Raw genomic sequence first — 20,954 nt, 5'->3', positions numbered from 1 at the left:
TTGGGGTTTTTTTTTATTGTTTGTTTTTTCTCTTATGTTTTTGTTTTTTCCTCTTTTTTCTGTTTTTTCCGTTTTGGGCGGATTTGTACTTTTTGTGCAGCTCGCAGAGGACACTGGAGCCGGCACGGTAATGAAGGGGGCCGGTCAGCAAGGGGGGGCCAAGGACGTGGGTTGGGGGGGGTTCTTCTTTTGTTTTTCTTTGGTTTTGTTGATGTCCATGCCTTCCTGTGCCAGTGAGTTTGCTCCAGTGGGGTGGAGAGGGGGATGGGGTGCTGGGGAGTGGGGAGGAGGGCGGGGAAACAATGGGAATGAGACAGGAAGGCGCCGGAGTGTTGAGTCACCGGGCTAGCAGATTGGCTAGTCAAGGGAGTCAGGTGGGGGGGGGGGGGGGGGGTGATCACAGCTAGTGGATCGCAGGGGTGGGGGTATCGGGGGATGTTGTTAGTGGGGGGGGGGGTGTTCTGCTGATGTGGGAGGGACTTGAAATAGGCACTGGAAAGGAGGTCGAGGGTGGAGGCAGCCAACAGGCGGGCCAGGAATGACGCGACGCACGGGCCGGGGGCCGGCCCGAGAAAGGCTATGGCTGACCAGCATGGTTGGGGGGGGGGGGGGGGGGGGGGGGGGGGGGGGGGGGTCGTGCCCCCCGACCAGGCTGATCACCTGGAACGTCAGAGGACTGAATGGGCCGGTTAAGAGTGTGCGGGTGTTCGCGCACTTGCGGGCTCTGAGGGCGGACGTAATTATGTTGCAGGAGACACATTTGAATGACCAGACCAGGCTAAGGAGGGGCTGGATTAGCCAGGTCTTCCACTCGGACTTGGACTCGAAGTCCAGGGGGGTGGCAATCATGATCAACAAGCGGGTGAAATTTGAGGCGGAGGGCATAGCCGCAGACAGTGGGGGCAGGTACCTGATGGTACGGGGCAGACTGGAGGGGAGAAGAGTGGTGCTGGTGAATATATATGCCCCGAACTGGGATGACGTGGACTTCATTAAAAGAGTGCTGGGGAAGATCCCAGACCTGGATCTCGCAGGCTAATAATGGGGGGGGGGAACTTTAACATGGTCCTTGACCCGGCTTTGGATCGGTCGTGTCCCAGAACGGGTAGACTCCCAGCAATGGCAAGGGAGCTGAAAGGGTTTATGGAGCAAATGGGGGCAGTGGACCCCTGGAGAGAGGGACAGCCAACAGGAAGGGGCTACTCGTTTTACTCACACGTCCATAAAGTATAGTCTAGGATAGATTTCTTCGTACAAAGCAGGGATTGTATAGGGGAGGTAAAGAACACGGAATATTCGGCAATTACTATCTCAGACCATGCCCCGCACTGGGTAGACCTGCAGATCGGGGGGGGGGGCGAACTACCAACGCCCACAATGGAGGCTAGATGTGGGACTGCTGTCGGAGGAGGGGATCTGTGAGAGGCTTCGGAGGTGTATGCAAAACTACTTGCAGGTGAATGACACGGGGGAGGTCTCAGCGGCGACCCTGTGGGAGGCGCTAAAGGCAGTAGTGCGGGGGGGGAGCTGATTTCAATTGGGGCCCAGAGCCAAGGCAGATAGGGCAGAGATGGATAGATTGGTCAGGGAAATGGGTCGGATAGATGAAGAGCACGCAAAGTCCCCGGGGGAGGTTTTACTCAGGGAGAGGCAGAGACTACAGGCGGAACTGGGGGCACTATCCACGAGTAGGGCCGTGGAACAGCTTAGGAAGGCGAGGGGCGTGGTGTACGAGCATGGGGAAAAGGCTAGCAGACTGTTAGCGCAGCAACTCAGAAGGAGGGAGGCGGCCAGGGAAATAGGTAGAGTGATGGATGGGGAGGGGTGCAGAGCGGAGGACCCGGCAGGATTGAATAGGGTATTCCGGGACTTCTATCGCAAGCTGTAAACTTCGGAGCCGCCGGAAGAACCGGAGGAGATTAAAAGGTTTCTGGACGGGTTAACATTCCTAACAGTAGGTGGGGGGCGAGTGGAAGAGCTGGGGGCCCCGATTAGAGTAGAGGAGGTATTGGGGGGCCTAAAGACCATGCAGTCGGGGAAAGCCCCGGGGCCGGATGGATACCCAGTAGAGTTCTATAGGAAGTTTTCTGAGCTGGTGGGCCCGGTCTTGGCGAGGGTTTTCAATGAGGCAAGGGACAGAGGGACCCTGCCGCCGACAATGTCGCAAGCCACTATATCACTGATATTGAAGCGGGGTAAAGACTCGGAGGCGTGTGGGTCCTACAGGCCAATCTCCCTGATTAATGTTGACGCCAAACTCCTGGCAAAGGTACTGGCGGTTAGAATGGAGGACTGTGTACCGGAGGTGATTGGGGAGGACCAAATTGGGTTCGTGAAAGGTAGGCAGCTGGCGGCCAACCTGAGAAGATTACTTAATGTGATAATGATGCCCCCGACGGGCAGGGAGGTGGAGGTAGTGGTGGCGATGGACGCCGAGAAGGCCTTTGACCGGGTGGAGTGGGACTATCTATGGGAGGTGCTCGGACGGTTTGGGTTCGGGAGGGACTGGTGGAATGGATCAAATTATTATATCAGGCCCCGAGGGCCAGCGTCAGGACTAACAGAGAAGTGTCGGAGTACTTTAGGCTGTACCGAGGGACCAGACAGGGCTGCCCGCTCTCCCCGCTGCTGTTTGCGCTGGCCATAGAGCCGCTGGCGATTGCGCTGAGAGCCGCAGAGGGTTGGAAGGGGATGGTGAGGGGCGGGGTAGAACATAGGGTCTTTCTTTACCCAGATGACCTGCTCCTGTACGTGTCGGACCCAGTGGCAGGGATGGGAAGTATACTGGGAATGTTGAGGAAGTTCGGCCAGTTTTCAGGATACAAATTAAATACGGCCAAGAGTGAAATGTTTGTGGTACAGGCAAGGGGCCAGGAGAACAGATTGAGAGGGCTACCGTTTAGGCTGGTTGAGGAAAATTTCCGGTATTTGGGAATCCAGGTGGCACGAGACTGGGGCAGGCTGCACAAGTTAAATTTGGCCAAGGTGGTGGAGCAAATGAAGGGAGAGTTTCGGACATGGGATGCACTCCCGCTGTCGCTGGCAGGGAGGGTGCAGACAGTAAAGATGACAATCCTCACTAGATTTCTGTTTGTTTTTCAGTGCCTCCCGATCTTTGTCCCACAGTCCTTCTTGAAAAGAGTTAACAGGATGATCATGAGCTTTGTCTGGGCTGGAAAATCCCCGCGGGTGAAGAAGGCGATGCTGGAGAGGAACCGTAGCGAGGGAGGGCTGGCTTTGCCGAGTCTGATTAATTATTACTGGGCGGCCAACATCGCTATGATAAGGAAGTGGATGGTGGGTACGGGGTCTATCTGGGAGCGGGTGGAGGCGGCTTAGTGCAGGGGCTCCAGCTTGGAAGCCCTGGTCACGGCTCCTCTACCGCTGCCGCCGGCCAGGTACTCCACCAGCCCGGTAGTGGTGGCGACCCTGCGGATATGGGGCCAGTGGAGGAGGCATGTGGGGGAGACGGGGGCGTCGGTTTGGGCGCCAATCTGCGACAACCATCGTTTTGCCCCCGGGAGTATGGATGGGGGGTTTCGAGCATGGCGGCGGGCGGGGGTGGGAAGGGTGGGCGATATGTTCCTGGAAGGGAGCTTTGCGAGTTTGAGGAGCTTGGAGGAGAAATTTGGCCTGGTAAGGGGAAATGATTTTAGATACCTACAGTTGCGGGACTTTGTTCGTAGACAGGTCCCATCTTTCCCACGCCTCCCGCCAATGGGGATCCAAGACAGAATAGTCTCTACGGGGGAAGAAGGGGAGGGTAGAGTCTCTGATATTTATAAGGTGCCCATGAGGGAGGAAGGGTCCCAGACGAAGGAACTGAAACTTAAATGGGAGGAGGAGCTAGGCGGGGAAATGGAGGACGGGCTGTGGGCAGAGGCCCTGAGTAGGGTAAATTCGACTGCGACATGTGCCAGGCTCGGGCTGATCCAACTTAAGGTCGTTCACCGGGCCCACAAGACGGTGGCTCGGATGAGCAAATTCTTTGGGATAGAGGACAAATGCGCTAGGTACGCGGGAGGACCAGCGAACCACGTTCACATGTTTTGGACATGCCCTAAGCTTTGGGGGCACTGGGAGGGATTTGCGGGCGTCATGTCCCGGGTGCTAAAAACAAGGGTGGCGATGGGTCCAGGGGTGGCAATTTTGGGGGTTTCGGAAGACCCGGGAGTCCAGGGGGAAAAAGAGGCCGATGTATTGGCCTTTGCTTCCCTGATAGCCTGGCGACGAATACTATTGGCATGGAGGGACTCAAAGCCCCCGAAGACTGAGTGGTGGCTTGCGGACATGTTGCGTTTCCTGGGTATGGAAAAAATTAAGTTCGCCTTGAGGGGATCTGTACAGGGGTTCGCCCGGAGGTGGCAACCATTTATTGACTTCTTTGCGGGAGAGTGAGCATCAGCAGGGGGTGGGGGGATAGAGTAGAGTAGGAGGGATAAAATGGCGGGTAGTACCGGTGGGAGAGGAGCGGGCTTGTGCAGTATGTTACGGTGGAAGTATTGAATGTACGTGGATGTTTGCACATTTTTGCCTTTTTTGCTTTCTTTCTGTTGATGTCTGTAACTGTTTACAAAGCCAAAAACTACCTCAATAAAATTATTTGTTAAAAAAAAAACAAAGGTAATCTTGATTAGTGAAGCCAAAGGTTCTGGATGCCATGCAGCAGTTATCTATTGAAATGTTTATCAGGATCCTGCCAGGTGTGTACAGGGTTTCACAGTGTATCACTATCCTGCAGGTGTGTACAGGGTTTCACAGTGTATCAGGATCCTGCCAGGTGTGTACAGGGTTTCAGTGTATCAGGATCCTGCCAGGTGTGTACAGGGTTTCAGTGTATCAGGATCCTGCCAGGTGTGTACAGGGTTTCAGTGAATCAGGATCCTGCCAGGTATGTACAGGGTTTCACAGTGTATCAGGATCCTGCCAGGTGTGTACGGGGTGTCACAGTGTATCAGGATCCTGCCAGGTGTGTACGGGGTGTCACAGTGTATCAGGGTCCTGCCAGGTGTGTACAGGGTTTCACAGTGTATCAGGATCCTGCCAGGTGTGTACAGGGTTTCACAGTGTATCAGGATCCTGCCAGGTGTGTACAGGGTCTCAGTGCATCAGGATCCTGCCAGGTGTGTACAGGGTTTCACAGTGTATCAGGATCCTGCCAGGTGTGTACAGGGTTTCAGTGTATCAGGATCCTGCCAGGTGTGTACAGGGTTTCACAGTGTATCAGGGTCCTGCCAGGTGTGTACAGGGTTTCACAGTGTATCAGTATCCTGCCAGGTGTGTACAGGGTTTCACAGTGTATCAGGATCCTGCCAGGTGTGTTAGGGGTTTCACAGTGTATCAGGATCCTGCCAGGTGTGTTAGGGGTTTCACAGTGTATCAGGATCCTGCCAGGTGTGTACAGGGTTTCAGTGTATCAGGATCCTGCCAGGTGTGTACAGGGTTTCAGTGTATCAGGATCCTGCCAGGTGTGTACAGGGTTTCAGTGTATCAGGATCCTGCCAGGTGTGTACAGGGTTTCAGTGTATCAGGGTCCTGCCAGGTGTGTACAGGGTTTCACAGTGTATCAGGACCCTGCCAGGTGTGTACAGGGTTTCACAGTGTATCAGGATCCTGCCAGGTGTGTACGGGGTTTCACAGTGTATCAGGGTCCTGCCAGGTGTGTACAGGGTTTCAGTGTATCAGGATCCTGACAGGTGTGTACGGGGTTTCACAGTGTATCAGGATCCTGCCAGGTGTGTACAGGGTTTCAGTGTATCAGGGTCCTGCCAGGTGTGTACAGGGTTTCAGTGTATCAGGATCCTGACAGGTGTGTACGGGGTTTCACAGTGTATCAGGATTCTGCCAGGTGTGTTAGGGGTTTCACAGTGTATCAGGATCCTGCCAGGTGTGTTAGGGGTTTCACAGTGTATCAGGATCCTGCCAGGTGTGTACAGGGTTTCAGTGTATCAGGATCCTGCCAGGTGTGTACAGGGTTTCAGTGTATCAGGATCCTGCCAGGTGTGTACAGGGTTTCAGTGTATCAGGATCCTGCCAGGTGTGTACAGGGTTTCAGTGTATCAGGATCCTGCCAGGTGTGTACAGGGTTTCAGTGTATCAGGGTCCTGCCAGGTGTGTACAGGGTTTCACAGTGTATCAGGACCCTGCCAGGTGTGTACAGGGTTTCACAGTGTATCAGGATCCTGCCAGGTGTGTACGGGGTTTCACAGTGTATCAGGGTCCTGCCAGGTGTGTACAGGGTTTCAGTGTATCAGGATCCTGACAGGTGTGTACGGGGTTTCACAGTGTATCAGGATTCTGCCAGGTGTGTACAGGGTTTCACAGTGTATCAGGACCCTGCCAGGTGTGTTAGGGGTTTCACAGTGCATCAGGATCCTGCCAGGTGTGTACAGGGTTTCACAGTGCATCAGGATCCTGCCAGGTGTGTACAGGGTTTCACAGTGTATCAGGATCCTGCCAGGTGTTTACGAGGTTTCACAGTGTATCAGGATCCTGCCAGGTGTGTTAGGGGTTTCACAGTGCATCAGGATCCTGCCAGGTGTGTACAGGGTTTCACAGTGCATCAGGATCCTGCCAGGTGTGAACTGTTTTTTTTGGCAGAAGACTGGAATCTGTAATGCTGGGGAACTCCAGGGGAGACTGAGATGTATCAACCATTCGACACTTTTGGCTGAAGATTGTTTCTCATGCTTCAGCCTTGTTTTTTGCACTTATGTGCTGGGCTCCTCCATCCTTCACGATAGGAATATTTGTGGAGTCTCCTCCTCCATTGAGTTGTTTAATTGTCCACCACCATTCACAACTGGATCATAGATCATAGAAATTACAGTGCAGGAGGCCATTCGGCCCATCGAGTCTGCACCGGCTCTTGGAAAGAGCATCCTACCCAAGTTCAACACCTCCACCCTATCCCAATAACCCAGTAACCCCACCCAACACTAAGGGCAATTTTGGACACTAAGGGCAATTTATCATGGCCAATCCACCTAACCTGCACATCTTTGGACTGTGGGAGGAAACCGGAGCACCCGGAGGAAACCCACGCACACACGGGGAGAATGTGCAGACTCCGCACAGACAGTGATCCAAGCCGGAATCGAACCTGGGACCCTGGAGCTGTGAAGCCATTGTGCTATCCACAATGCTACCGTGCCGCCCATTATAGGAGGATATAGGAGGATTCCAGAGAATGAACTGATCCATTGCTTGCATGTTTAATCTTCACACCTAATAGTTATCAGCAGGTTGATTCAGTGAAATAATTTGCTGCTGGATATTTAAATATGCATCAAAAATTGTATAAATTTTAACTTGAGTTTACACCAAATATTTGAGGTTGAAGGCATATCCAAACCACAGCTCTTGAACTTCTGACTCCCAAGGCGGATTCTCCGGTCTGCCTGTCGCGTTTTCCTGGGCGGCGCGCACTCGCCAGCAGCGGGATTCTCCGTTCCCGCCACCTGCCAATGGGATTTCCCATTGTGGCCACCCCATGCCGCCGGGAAACCACGGGCTTGGGTGCATTGCTGACGCAATGAAGAATCCCACCGGCGGAGTATCCATCTCCCAGATTGTGACCATCGCTAAGTATGTAGCTTGTCAACGTTTCTGATTCTCTAAAGTGTTTCTTCCAGATAGGAGCTTCTAACCACATATCCACATCATTCTGACTACTTACTTTCATATCAGTAACATTGCTTGACGACACGCCGATCTCAGCTCATCTGCTGATCAAACTCTCATGCATCGCTTGGTTATGTCAAGACTTGATTATTTCTGGACACTCACTCCTGGCTTCCCACCTTACACCCTCCATAAACATTCTGTTTGTTAACATTCCTGTGAGGTACCTTGAGATGTTTTACAAAATTAAAGGTTCCATATAAATGCAAATTGTTGTTGTTTGAAATTTCCATGTCATCACTTACCTTTCAGGTGACTGGGTAGTTCGAAAATGCCTCGTGCAATATTCATATCGCCAAATACATCAGAACCTATTTAAAATCATATAGATTTAAGAATGTCAAAATAAGCTGCAGTATTTGAATTTTAAATTGAATTCACTGTGATTTTACCGTACCAAATTCCTGTATTTTTTTCAGTATTTTATCCAGCTTTGGGACCCCATGACGCATTTTCACAAAGGATTCCCACATCACCCTTCGGGCCCGGGAGCCGTTCTCCATCACCAGATTTAGGAGAAGTTTGGAACTGTCTGCCCGATTTCCCTTCTCCACGAGCTCCGTGATTTTCTGTAAAGAACAGTAATAAATATACTGAGAACCAGAGTGAAAGATAAACACTGAACTAGGTACTTCTCATACACATATGTCACAGAATTATGAGCACCAGATGGCAAAATTTACAAGGCATCTGAAGAGGGACATGGAAATTCTGAAGAACAGGGCGAGGATATTTGTCCCAAAGGACAACTGCCAAAAGTTGACACTAAAGTGACAGATTTGCCAGAAAGGGGCCAGTCAGTGGAAGGATCAACTGACTTTGGTAGAGAAGGTAAGGCCACCAGGAAAATATAAAAATTGGTTGAATGTACAAGATAAAGGGACATGAAGTACAAAAATGGAGACCAGATAAACATAGTGTCAGTTTGGACAGTAGGTTTAGCACTAAACATGCCCAGAGGAAGAGATCAAGAACTGTTGAAACAACATCTCATAATAGGAGGGGGAGATTATCAGTTGCAATCTGGAACAAGATATAAAGCAGGAGAGTGCAGCTTAACAAGGCTAGGAAATATGGTCCTGACGAGGGGTGCTACAAGGAGCAGAAGTGTTTGATTGAAATGTCTTAGTGGCTTCCAACAAATTAGATGATAAATTAATAAAAGATGCAAAACAGCAAGAATTGCAATGTTCTAAAGAATTTGAAGTGTACACGGTGTTCGCAGATAAAGGATGAGTTCTATCTCATAGATGCCTATGCACAGAAAAGATGTTTCCTGATGGAACTTATAAGGTCAAAGACAGGCCAGTGGAACGAGGTTTTGAAGAAAACTTGAGTGACGAAGATGTATGGGGAGATTCACCGACGGCAGACAAGATTTTTTGAAGACCTTGTAAAATGAAAATCACTTATTGTCACAAGGCTTCAAATGAAGTTACTGCGAAAAGCCCCTTCTTGGCTCTGTTGGCACAAATGCTTGGGAATGCAAGTCGACATATATTAAATCTGCTTTCTTAAAGGGCCATCAGCTTCAAAGAGAAATTTTTCTTTGTCCTCTGAGACAGGAGCTAAACACATAAAAGCTACTCTGGAAGAGAAATAAATATGTATGCGGATTGAATGATGCCTCCAGAGTTAGATAATTCTCAGTGAGGTCAGTTTTGTCAAAGTTTGGCTGTTTTCAGCTGAAAGCAGACGTTTTATTGGCACCATGGAGGGAAACTTTCAGGCATACTCATGATACATGTAGATGATTATTTGTGGCGTGGTAGTTGTGGGGTGGTAGCGCTTTTGAAAATACTGTAATTAATGGGCTTAGAGCAGAGTTCAAGAAACATAGAAAATAGAAACAACTGAAGGCCATTCGGCCCTGCTCCACTATTCATTATGATCATGACTGATCATCACGTTCAACACCCTGATCCCGCCATCCCCCATTTCCCTTGATGTCTTTAGCCCCAATATATATCTAATTCCTTCTTGAAATAACACAACGTTTTTGGGCTTAACTACTTTCTGTGGTAACGAATTCCACAGATTCACCACTCTCTGGGTGAAGAAATTTCTCCTCATCTCAGACCTAAAAGATTTATCCCTTATTCTAAAACTATGACCCCTTGTTCTGGACTCCTCCACCATCGGAAACATTCTTTCTGAATCTACCCGATCTAATCCTGTTAGAATTTTCTAAGTTTCTATGAGATCCCCTCTCACTCTTCCAAACTCCACTGAATATAATCCTAACCGACTTAGTCTCTCCTCAAATGACAGTCCCACCATCCGATGAATCAGCCTGGTAAACCTTCACTGCACTTCCTCCATAGCAAAAACATCCTTCCTCAGATAAGGACACCAAAACTGCACACAATACTCCAGGTGTAGCCTCACCAAAAGAATTGCAGGAAAACATCTCTATTGCACTACTCAAATCCTCTCACTATGAAGGCCAATATACCATTTGCCTTTACTGCCTGCTGTACCTGCCCGCTTACTTTCAGCATCTGATGCACGAGGACACCAAGGTCTCGCTGGGTATCCACCTCTTTCAATGATCTCACATTTATCCACATTATACTGCTACTGCATCTGCCATGCATGTGCCCACTCACTCAATTTGTCCAAATCCTGCTAAAGCATCTCTGCATCCTTCTCAAAGGTCACCCTCCCACCCAACTTTGTATCATCTGCAAATTTTGAGATAATACATTTAGTTCCCTCGTCAAAATCATTAATATATAATGTGTACCGTTGGGGTCCCAGCACCGATCCCTGTGGTACCCCACTAGTCACTGCCTGCCAATCTGAAAAAGACGCATTCATTTCAACATTTTGCTTCCTGTCTGCTAAACAGCTTTTTATCCATCGCAAGACATTACCCATAATCCCATGCGCTTTAACTTTACTCTACTTTGCGAGACCTTGCCAAAAGCCTTATGAAAGTCTAAATAAACCACATGCACCAGTTCTTCCTGGTCAACTCTACCAGTTACATCTTCAAAGAATTCTAGTAGATTTGTCGAGCATGATTTTCCTTTCGTAAACCCATGCTGACTTTGATTACGCCACTGCTTTCCAAATACTGTGCTATGAAATCCTTGATAATGGACTCCACCAACTTCCCTACTACCAACTATAGACTCACTGGTCTATCGTTCCCGGTTTTCTCTCTACCTCCCTTTTTGAATAGCGGGGTTACATTCGCTACCCGCCAACGTGTAGGGACCAAAGAATTTTGGAAAATGACCACCAATGGATCTACTATTTCTCAGGCCACTTCCTTAAGTACTCTGGGATGAAGATTGCCAAGCCCTGGAGATTTTTCCGCCTTTAATCCCATTCATTTCCCGAAAACCATTTCTTTACAAGTACTAATTTCCTTCAGCTCCTTACTAAAACGTGTTTCTCAGAACTTACGGTACATTATTCATGTTTCCATGAAGACAGAAGCAAAGTGCAAATTTAGTCCCTTAGCTATTTCCTTGTTCCTGGTTACGAATTTCCCCATTTCTGACCATGAAGGGCCTACATTAGTTTTTATCCATCTTTTTCTCTTTACATACCTATAGAAACTTTTACAGTCAGCTTTCCCCGCTAGTTGATTTTCAAATTGTATTTTTCCCTGATTAATCAATCCCTTGGTTCGCCTTTGCTGAATTTAAACGGTTCTCGATCCTCAGGTCTATTGCTTTTTCTTGCTAATTTGCATGTCTCTTCTTTGAATCTAAAACTATCTCTAATTTCCTTTGTAAGCTATAGTTTGGCCACAGTTCCTTTTCTACTCTTGCTCCAAATAGGAATAAACAACTTTTCGAGTTCACCTATTCATTCCTTCAATGCCTGCCATTGCCTATCCGCTGTCCTTCCTTCCTTTCAGTAATGTTTCCCAGTCAGTCAGGATTGGAAGTCAGGCCTCTGGTGCATTCAAATACATTGGGTTAGAAATTGGGAAGAATGTACGCATATCACTCACTCTACATCAGCAGTTTTACTTAGGCAGTATTAACCCCACAGCAATTACTTGTGGTACGGCCTGACAAAAGGACGCGGCGACTTCTAAAATGGAAATAGAGGAACTCGGAATTTTAATTGAGCAGTCGCATTGGTTAGCTAAACAAACAAGAACAGACGTTAGTTTTGCTGTTTTAGAATTAAGCACTAAAATTAACAAGTCTAAAGATGAAGAAATTGTTTAAGCAAACAAATCATTGGCAAAAGTAAAATTGGAGAATTGCATTTTGTAATTCCCATCCTCAGGTGATATTAGACAACTGAAACTTATTGTCTATAGTGATGTATCTTATGCTAGTCTTTGTGATGGCTTTTCAAGTACGGGAGGATTTATAATTTTTCTCCTGGGGGAGAAAGGTAAATGTTGCCCTTTGGCATGGGAAACTAAAAAGATATGAAGAGTGGTTAAAAAGTACATTGGCAGCAGAAAAGGGGGTGTCTTTTCCTATAAGGAAGAGAAAAAGGAGTGGAAAATAAAACACTTTTAAGAATGGACCCAAGTGGAGGCAATAGATATGGCATTTTTTAATATCCAGGATGTTGGGATTTGGAATGTGCTGCCTGGGAGAGTGGTGGAGGTGGATTCCAAAGGAAGTTTAAAAAGAGAGCTGGATATATAGCTGAAAGTGATGGATTGAGAGGGCTACGGAGATAGGGCTGGGGAATGGGATTAGCTGGGTAGCACTTTCGGGAATCGGTTCAGACACGATGGGCTGAATGGCCACCTCCTGTACTGTAAAAAAATCTACGATTGTATCCTGATTGAAATTTTAAATGGAACAAGATATTCGGGAATAGTACCTATATAGTGTCACATAGATAATAAGTCCCTTTGGGAGAATATCCACTCTACAAAATTCATCAATGAAAAGAGACTACTGATTGGCTTAACAAGCCTAAAACAGATGCTAGAGAACAAGGAGATTCACAAGATCAAGTCCATTGATAGCAGTTGCCAATTGTCTGACTGTTTGACGAAAAGAGGGGCAAACTCAAAGAAGTTATTAGAAATTATTAAAGAGAGGCGTCTTTTCCTATAAGGAAGAGATATGTGAGATTAGAAATTATTAAAGGGGGCGTCTTTTCCTATAAGGAAGAGAACAGGGAGTGGAAAATAAAACACTTTTAAGAATGGAAAAGGGTGCATTTATTGCAGGAACAAATAGATTTGTGTTGTGGTATATTGTCAAAATTAAAGATTAACTTTTTTTCTTTAAGAGGGGGAATCTATTAGAAAAGAGTTAACGTTTCCCTATACTCGAGTTGGAATTTGGGTTTCAATTGTTTAGTAGACTGCACAAGATGTGGCACTGTGGTGTTGTAGGAGAAGCCATTATTGAACACAATAAAATTGGAGCTGAAGAGCGCAAGACTTGCTTACTAACTTTCTTGCAGGTAGTGTACCCATGCACCTTCTCTCCTCTTTGTAGGAGGTAGAGTTCACAGGTTTGGAAAATGTTGTTGAAGGAGCTGTGGTGAGTGCTGGACTGCATATTGTAGATGGTAGACACTGCTGCCACTGTGCATTAATAATGGAGGTGTGACTGTTCAAGGTTGTGGGTGTTGATCAAGCAGGCTGTTTTGTTTGGAATGGTGTTGAGATTCATGAGTGTTGTTTAATTTTCAATCAAGGTGGCGCCGGAGCGAGACGACTCTCTGCAAACTCTCCCCAACAGATCCACTTTTAACTTAACTTATACTCGTTCTAACCTTTTAAAAATTAATTCTAAAGCTAACATTATTACTAAGCTCTCTCTTTTATCTTCTCTTGCAGGCTTGAAGATCCTCCGAGGTCCTTGGAGACCTTTTGACCCGACCCGACCTGACCTCCGTGATCTGGAAGAAGATCGGGCCGAAACCGGAAGTGAAGACCCGACCTCGATTTGGAGCCGACCCGGGCCTCGGAGCTCCAAACCCGGCCTAACAACCGACGCCAGCCCCCATATCGCCCGGCCTAGTCCCCGGAGCTCCCGACCCGACCCTCGACGGCAAGACCCGGCCCAACGCGACCCAGAGAGACCCGCCCAGCGACCCGACCCGGAGAGGCCCGCCCAGCAACCCGACCTACCTGGTGATGGAAGAAAGAAAAATCCACATGGAGGCCCCACCGTGCCGACTTCAAGATCCAACCCCAGGATTGCCCAGGGAGGGAACAGGCCATGGGACCTAGCCCAATCTGCCCCAGGAAGCCCCTGCCCACGACCCCAGAAACAACGGAGACCGCGCGCGAGGACCCGAACACGCTGCAAGGTATTCTCGCGCCCGCAGAATGCCAGGACCCATCCGGATCGCAAACTCACCCCCCCAGCAACCCCGCTACCTCAACCAGCGCCCGGGACCCTGCTAGACGCGACCCCGGAAATGTAAACAGCGCCCTGGACCTCGCTAGCGACCTGGACCCCGCCAGACGCAACCACCTACCTTCCACAAGGGCTGACGTCTCCCATCGGATCCCAGGATCATCCAGCAGCAGCCGCCGACCGAGAAAGCGAGGGAAACGCAGCCGTCTGCAGGTTAGACTGAAGCAACGCGGTTTCAAGACCCCTCTCCCCAGCATACTCCTGGCAAACGTCCAAGCGATTGAAAACAAGCTGAATGAACTTAACGCCAGACTTACCTCTCAGAGGGAAGTAAGAGACTGCTGTGTGCTCTGTTTCACAGAGACATGGCTCACCCCCGCCTCACCGGACTGTGCCATACAACCTGAAGGCTTCTCTATTCACCGGGCGGACCGCACGGCATCTTCAGGCAAAGCAAAGGGTGGAGGGGTTTGCCTCCTCATCAACTCCTCCTGGTGCTTGGATGGAGTGACCCTGGCGACCTACTGCTCCACAGACCTGGAATACTTGACCGTAAAGTGCCGCCCATACTATCTTCCACGTGAGTTTACTTCAGCCATTATCACAGCGGTCTACAGCCCACCCCACGCAGAAGTGAGGAAGGCACTGGATGAACTGTACACAGTCATAAACAACTATGAAACAGAACACCCGGAGGCCTTGTTCATTGTGGCCGAAGACTTCAACAAAGCCAACCTCAAGAGTGTACTGCCAAAATTCCACCAGCACTTCTCCTGTCCCACCAGGAGCGACAACACTCGTGACCACTGCTACTCAAAAATCAAGGGCGCCTACCGTTCCATCCCCCAACCGCACTTTGGGAAATCAGATCATAAGACTGTGCTCCTTCTCCCGGCTTACAAGCAGAAACTCAAGCGGGAGAATCCAGCTAAGAAGGTTGTGCAGTGCTGGTCCGAGGAGACAGAAGAGCTCTTACGTGACTGCTTAGAGACAGTGGATTGGTCCATATTTAAGAACTCAGCGACTAACTTAAATGAGTATTCCACCACCGTCACAGACTTCATCAGCAAATGTGTGGACGACTGCGTGCCAAAGAAAGCAGTACGTATGTTCCCCAACCGGAAACCATGGCTCAACCGCGAGATTGACTCCCTACTGAAGGACAGATCTGAGGCGTTCAAGCAGACGACCCTGTCCTATACAAGAAATCCAGGTACGACCTCCGCAAAGCCATCCGAGATGCCAAGAGAGAATATCAAACTAAGCTAGAGTCACAGATAGACTCTCGGCGGTTGTGGCAAGGACTAAACAACATAACGGGCTACAAAGCGAAGCCGAGCAGTATCTCTGGCAGCAGCGCACCCCTCCCCGATGAACTTAATGCATTCTATGCTCGGTTTGAGCAGGTAACCAACAATCCGCTGTCGAGTGCCCCAGCAGCCCATAATTCACCCATACCCACCATCACAGTTTCCGAAGTCAGATCGGCCTTCCTAAAAGTCAACCCACGGAAGCCGATGGGCCGGGACGGGATCCCTGGTCGTGCACTCAGAGCCTGCGCATACCAGCTGGCAGAGGTATTCACAGACATCTTTAACCTATCCCTACTCCACTCCGAGGTCCGCACCTGCTTCAAGAAGACCACCATCATACCGGTACCAAAGAAGAACCAGGCAACATGCCTCAATGACTACCGCCCGGTGGCCCTCACGTCAGTTGTAATGAAGTGCTTCGGGAGGCTGATCATGAAGCGCATCACCTCCATACTCCTGGAACGCCTTGACCCACTTCAATTTGCATACCGTCGCAACCGGTCCACATCAGACGCCATTTCCCTGGCCCTACACTCATCCCTAGCGCATCTCGAAAACAAGGACTCCTACATCAGACTCCTATTTATTGACTACAGCTCCGCCTTCAACACCATAATCCCAGCCAAGCTCATATCAAAGCTCCAAAACCTAGGACTTGACTCTCCACTCTGCAACTGGATCCTTGACTTTCTGACCAACAGACCACAGTCAGTAAGAATGAACACCAACACCTCCTCCACAATAGTCCTCAATACCGGTGCCCCGCAAGGCTGCGTACTTAGCCCCCCTACTCTACTCCCTGTACACACACGACTGCGTGGCAAAACTTGGTTCCAACTCCATCTACAAGTTTGCTGACGATACGACCATAGTGGGCCGGATCTCGAATAACGACGAGTCCGAATACAGGAGGGAGATAGAGAACCTAGTGGAGTGGTGTAACGACAACAATCTCTCCCTCAATGCCAGCAAAACTAAAGAGCTGGTCATCGACTTCAGGAAGCAAAGTACTGTACACACCCCTGTCAGCATCAACGGAGCCGAGGTGGAGATGGTTAGCAGTTTCAAATTCCTAGGGGTGCACATCACCAAAAATCTATCCTGGTCCACTCACGTCGACGCTATCACCAAGAAAGCACAACAGCGCCTATACTTCCTCAGGAAACTAAGGAAATTCGGCATGTCCACATTAATCCTTACCAACCTTTACAGATGCACTATAGAAAGCATCCTATCGGGCTGCATCACAGCCTGGTATGGCAACTGCTCGGCCCAGGACCGCAAGGAACTTCAGAGAGTCGTGAATACCGCCCAGTCCATCACACGAACCTGCCTCCCAACCATTGATTCCATCTACACCTCCCGCTGCCGGGGGGAAAGCGGGCAGCATAATCAAGGATCCCTCCCACCCGGCTTACTCACTTTTCCAACTTCTTCCATCAGGCAGGAGATTCAGAAGTCTGAGAACACGCACGAACAGACTCAAAAACAGCTTCTTCCCCACTGTCACCAGACTCCTAAATGACCCTCTTATTGACTGACCTCATTAACACTACACCCTGTATGCTTCATCCGATGCCAATGCTTATGTAGTTACATTGTATATCTTGTGTTGCCCTATTATGTATTCTCATGTATTTTCTTGAATTTTGTTTAATTCCCTTTTCTTCCATGTACTGAATGATCTGTTGAGCTGCTTGCAGAAAAATACTTGTGACAATAAACAAATCCAATCCAATCGCCTAGACATACCTATCATGTGTTGCTTCTGCTGTTTAGTGCACAAAGCTTTACCAGGTTGACACCCCATTTTTAGGTATGCCAGATGTTGCTCCTGTATTAAAAATCATTAATACTAATTCACTTTCTGCTGTAAATTAAACAACTTCCCTAGTTTAGAGAGAGAGAAAAAATCTTAATACGCACCAACCAACCAATAACCTACCTGCTGTTGTGACTGCCATAATCTGCATCCATATGATACTTATGGCATGGAGGATCTCATATTCCCAGAATATGCACTTCCCGCTGAGGGGTCAGGGCGACTTAAGTATGACTAGTATGAAACCAGCTGGACCGTACTCACTCGGTTGGGTAGCGCTGAGTGCCATGTATCCAGGGCTGTCGAAATAAACCACTGTTATTTCACTCAGCTCGATGTGGAATCCCCCTTCCTGCAGGTACAAAGCTGGCGACGAGAGTGGGATTTGAGTTTTGTCTCTGCAAGAAGATGGAGTCCACACCGAATTGAGTGAAATAATAATGGTTTATTTTGAGAGCCCTGGATACACGGAACTTGGTGCTACCCAACCGACTAAACCGGAAGTGCTTACGTTGCCCCACTCCCTTAGCATGTATTCCCCCCAAGGATTCTGGGAATACGAGATTCCCGACTCTGCAAGTATCATATGGATACATGTTATGACAATAACCTGCTTTCATTTCAGGTCCATGCTGTTACCACGCTCTCTCTTTCTCTAGAACAGAGAGATAGAAACAGGGGACACAGCTAGAGGTTACGGGAGATAAATTAAAATCTGGCCTTTGGACAAATGTAAGATTTTATCCTGGGGAAATGGCGGTTGCCATTAGCATTGATTTATTCAAATGGAAAAATGTGATAAATTTGTTTCAGAAAATAACATTTTGGAATGCAGTTTATAATTAATTTGGGTGATGACATATTACATGTGCAGCAAGCTTGGGAGGAACAGGTACTTTTGTAGCTGCGATTCTAAAAATTGCTGGGCTTTTCCGCACTTCATATCTGGGTCAGTTCTAGATGAATTATGAGTATGGTTAGTTAACTCCAATATTATTTCAGAATGTGACTGCTGGGGTGTCAAAAGATGACTTAAACATACTTTTGTCTTTTCCTACATTTATTAGTCCATTTGTCATTATTCAGTCAGCTTTGTGATCTTTAAATAATTGATATTTAGTCAATGTTCCTTCCACTTACCCGATGTTCTTGTCCACTGAAAATCCTCTCGTATGTTAACAATGAGCTGAGTCCGTCCACCCCTTCTTCAATCGCCTGTTCTAGTCTTTCCCGGTAGAATTTTGTCAACTGGAACAGTTGGTAATCCTCACACTTTGTCAGGAACTCAATAAGTATGGAGTTTGGATCTGCTAGCACAAATAGAGATTAAACATATTATCGACTTTCTACCCAAAAAGCTAAATTTCTTCGTATACTGAACAGCTGAATCCCATCTTTAAACCTGTTATAAACTGTATCCCCCATTCTTAGAAAATTAGTCAAACATAACTTCCCTTCAGTTTATATGTTCTAGCCTGTCCTGAACATAAGACTTAGGAGCAGGAGTAGGACATTTGGCCCTTTGAGACTATTTCACCATTCAATAACATTGTGGATGATGTGGTCTCAGCTCCACTTTTCTGTCTGCCACCTATAACGCTTGACTCCCTTGTCTGTCAAAACATCTGTCTAACTCTATCTTGAATAAATTTGAAGACCAAGTTCCACTATTTTCTTGGGAATAGAATTCCACATCATAACTCTCAGAAAAAAATCTCATAGTCCAAGTCTCCCTCACAAACAGAAACATTCACCCGATCAAATCCCTTCAAGATTTTATATGTTCAACAAAATCACATCCGATTCTTCCAAACGCTCATGGGTACATAGAACATAGAACAGTACAGCACAGAACAGGCCCTTCGGCCCTCGATGTTGTGCCGAGCAATGATCACCCTACTTAAACCCACGTAACCCGTATACCTGTAACCCAACAATCCCCCCATTAACCTTACACTACGGGCAATTTAGCATGGCCAATCCACCTAACCCGCACATCTTTGGACTGTGGGAGGAAACCGGAGCACCCGGAGGAAACCCACGCACACACGGGGAGGACGTGCAGACTCCACACAGACAGTGACCCAGCCGGGAATCGAACCGGAGACCCTGGAGCTGTGAAGCATTGATGCTAACCACCATGCTACCGTGAGGCCCCCAAAATTATAGGCATCTATATAGGGTATAGGCATCATTCACTGCATCTCTAAATGTTGAGTAAGTCTGACCTCAAAATATAGATATCACAGGTTTGTTTAGAACACACCACTCCATCTCACTCATCACTGCTCGATGGCCTTCAGAATGCACCAAAACTGTGTTATTTCCCTTCATATTTTTCAACAGTATACATACAGGCTTTATCTTAACTTCTTGGAACATCTTTGTGATCTTGAGTTTTCAGAAAACACTTTGTAATACTGGAATCCACAATTTTTTGGGCGTTCTCTTCAAAATATAAACCTTCTCGGAGTTGCTTCTAATGTATTTACATCTTTCCTATAAAAGAACATTCCAGGTGTGGTCTCAACAATGTCCTGAATAACTGAAACATAATCTTCCTACTTTGTAACACTTCCCACAATAAACAATAAGATGTTATTAGCTTTCTTAATTACTTGCTGTACCTGGAGACTAGCTTTTTGTGCACATAGGTCCCTCTGCCCCTCAGAGCTTTGCATTTAGATAATAAGCAACTTTTTTATTCTTCCTGCCAAAATGGGCAATTTCACGTTTGCCCACATTATACTCCGTGGGCAAACCTATCTATGTCCCTTTGTAGCCTCCTTAGTCCTCAGCATGTGAGGATGTAGAAGCAATTTGGATTGAGATGAGAAATGATAAAGGCAAGAACTCACTTGTGAAGGTGATGTACAGGCCCCCTAATTATAACTACGTGGTAGGAAAGGGTACAAAATAAAAGAATACGGGAGAGCTTGTCAGAAAGGTTCAGTGATAATCATGGGGGATTTTAATTTCCACATAGATTAGAAAAATCAGATTGGCAAAGGTAGCATAGCTGAGGAGTTCCCTTCATCCAAATAATTTATATAAATTATAAAAAGTTGAGACCCTAGCACTGATCAATGTAATACACTACTCGTCACATCATGCCAACTAGAAAAAGACCCACTTATGCCAACTGCTTCCTGTTAGCTAGTCAATCTTCCATCCATGCCAATAAGTTATCCCCAACACCATGAGCTTTAATTTTACACAAAATCCTTTGATGTGGCACATTGTCCAATACCTCTGGAAATCTAGGTGGGACCTGTACAGACTTGACGGTTTGCACCTGAACCAGAGGGGCACTAATATCCTAAGAGGGAAATTTGCTACGGCTCTTCGGGGGGAGGGGGGTGTTTAAAACTAATTTGTCAGGGGGCTGAAAAGACGAGCTGTAGTCCAGAAGCCAGTGTTGAGAGTAGTGAGGTACTGAGGAGGGTATCAAAGTCGCAGGAGTGTACCGGCAGACAGAAAGGTGGGTTGAAGTGTGTCTACTTCAATGCAAGGAGCATCCGGAATAAGGTAGGTGAACTTGGAGCGTGGATTGGTACTTGGGACTACGATGTTGTGGCCATTACGGAGACATGGTTAGAAGAGGGACAGGAATGGTTGTTGGATGTTCCGGGGTATAGATGTTTCAGTAAGTGTAAGGAAATTGGTAAAAGAGGTGGAGGAGTAGTATTGTTAATCAAGGATAGTTTAACAGCTGCAGAAAGGCAGTTCGAGGGGGATCTGCCGACTGAGGTAATATGGGCCGAAGTTAGAAACAGGAAAAGAGCGGTCACATTGTTAGGAGTTTTCTATAGGCCGCCAAATAGTAAT

The 20,954-nt window shown here is 47.7% G+C and overlaps 1 protein-coding gene across 3 annotated transcripts in view; it reads right to left on the bottom strand.

The window, feature by feature from the left end:
- The window catches only part of LOC119967844 (NACHT, LRR and PYD domains-containing protein 3-like), a 72,613-nt gene that overhangs the window by 30,801 nt on the left and 20,858 nt on the right, over positions 1-20,954 (bottom strand). The window contains exons 3-5 of one of the 3 annotated variants that reach the window (XM_038800886.1): positions 18,267-18,436; positions 8,081-8,252; positions 7,929-7,994 (exon numbers count right to left, since the gene is read on the bottom strand). In XM_038800886.1, the coding sequence (XP_038656814.1) occupies positions 7,929-7,994; positions 8,081-8,252; positions 18,267-18,436 (408 nt within the window). The remainder of the gene's footprint in view (positions 1-7,928; positions 7,995-8,080; positions 8,253-18,266; positions 18,437-20,954) is intronic. The other 2 variants (XM_038800887.1, XM_038800888.1) reach the window with 2 other exon arrangements.

Source organism: Scyliorhinus canicula, chromosome 6 (genome assembly GCF_902713615.1).
Source record: "Scyliorhinus canicula chromosome 6, sScyCan1.1, whole genome shotgun sequence".
Taxonomy (NCBI): Eukaryota; Metazoa; Chordata; class Chondrichthyes; order Carcharhiniformes; family Scyliorhinidae; genus Scyliorhinus; species Scyliorhinus canicula.
This window is presented reverse-complemented; position numbering and strand designations above follow the sequence as displayed.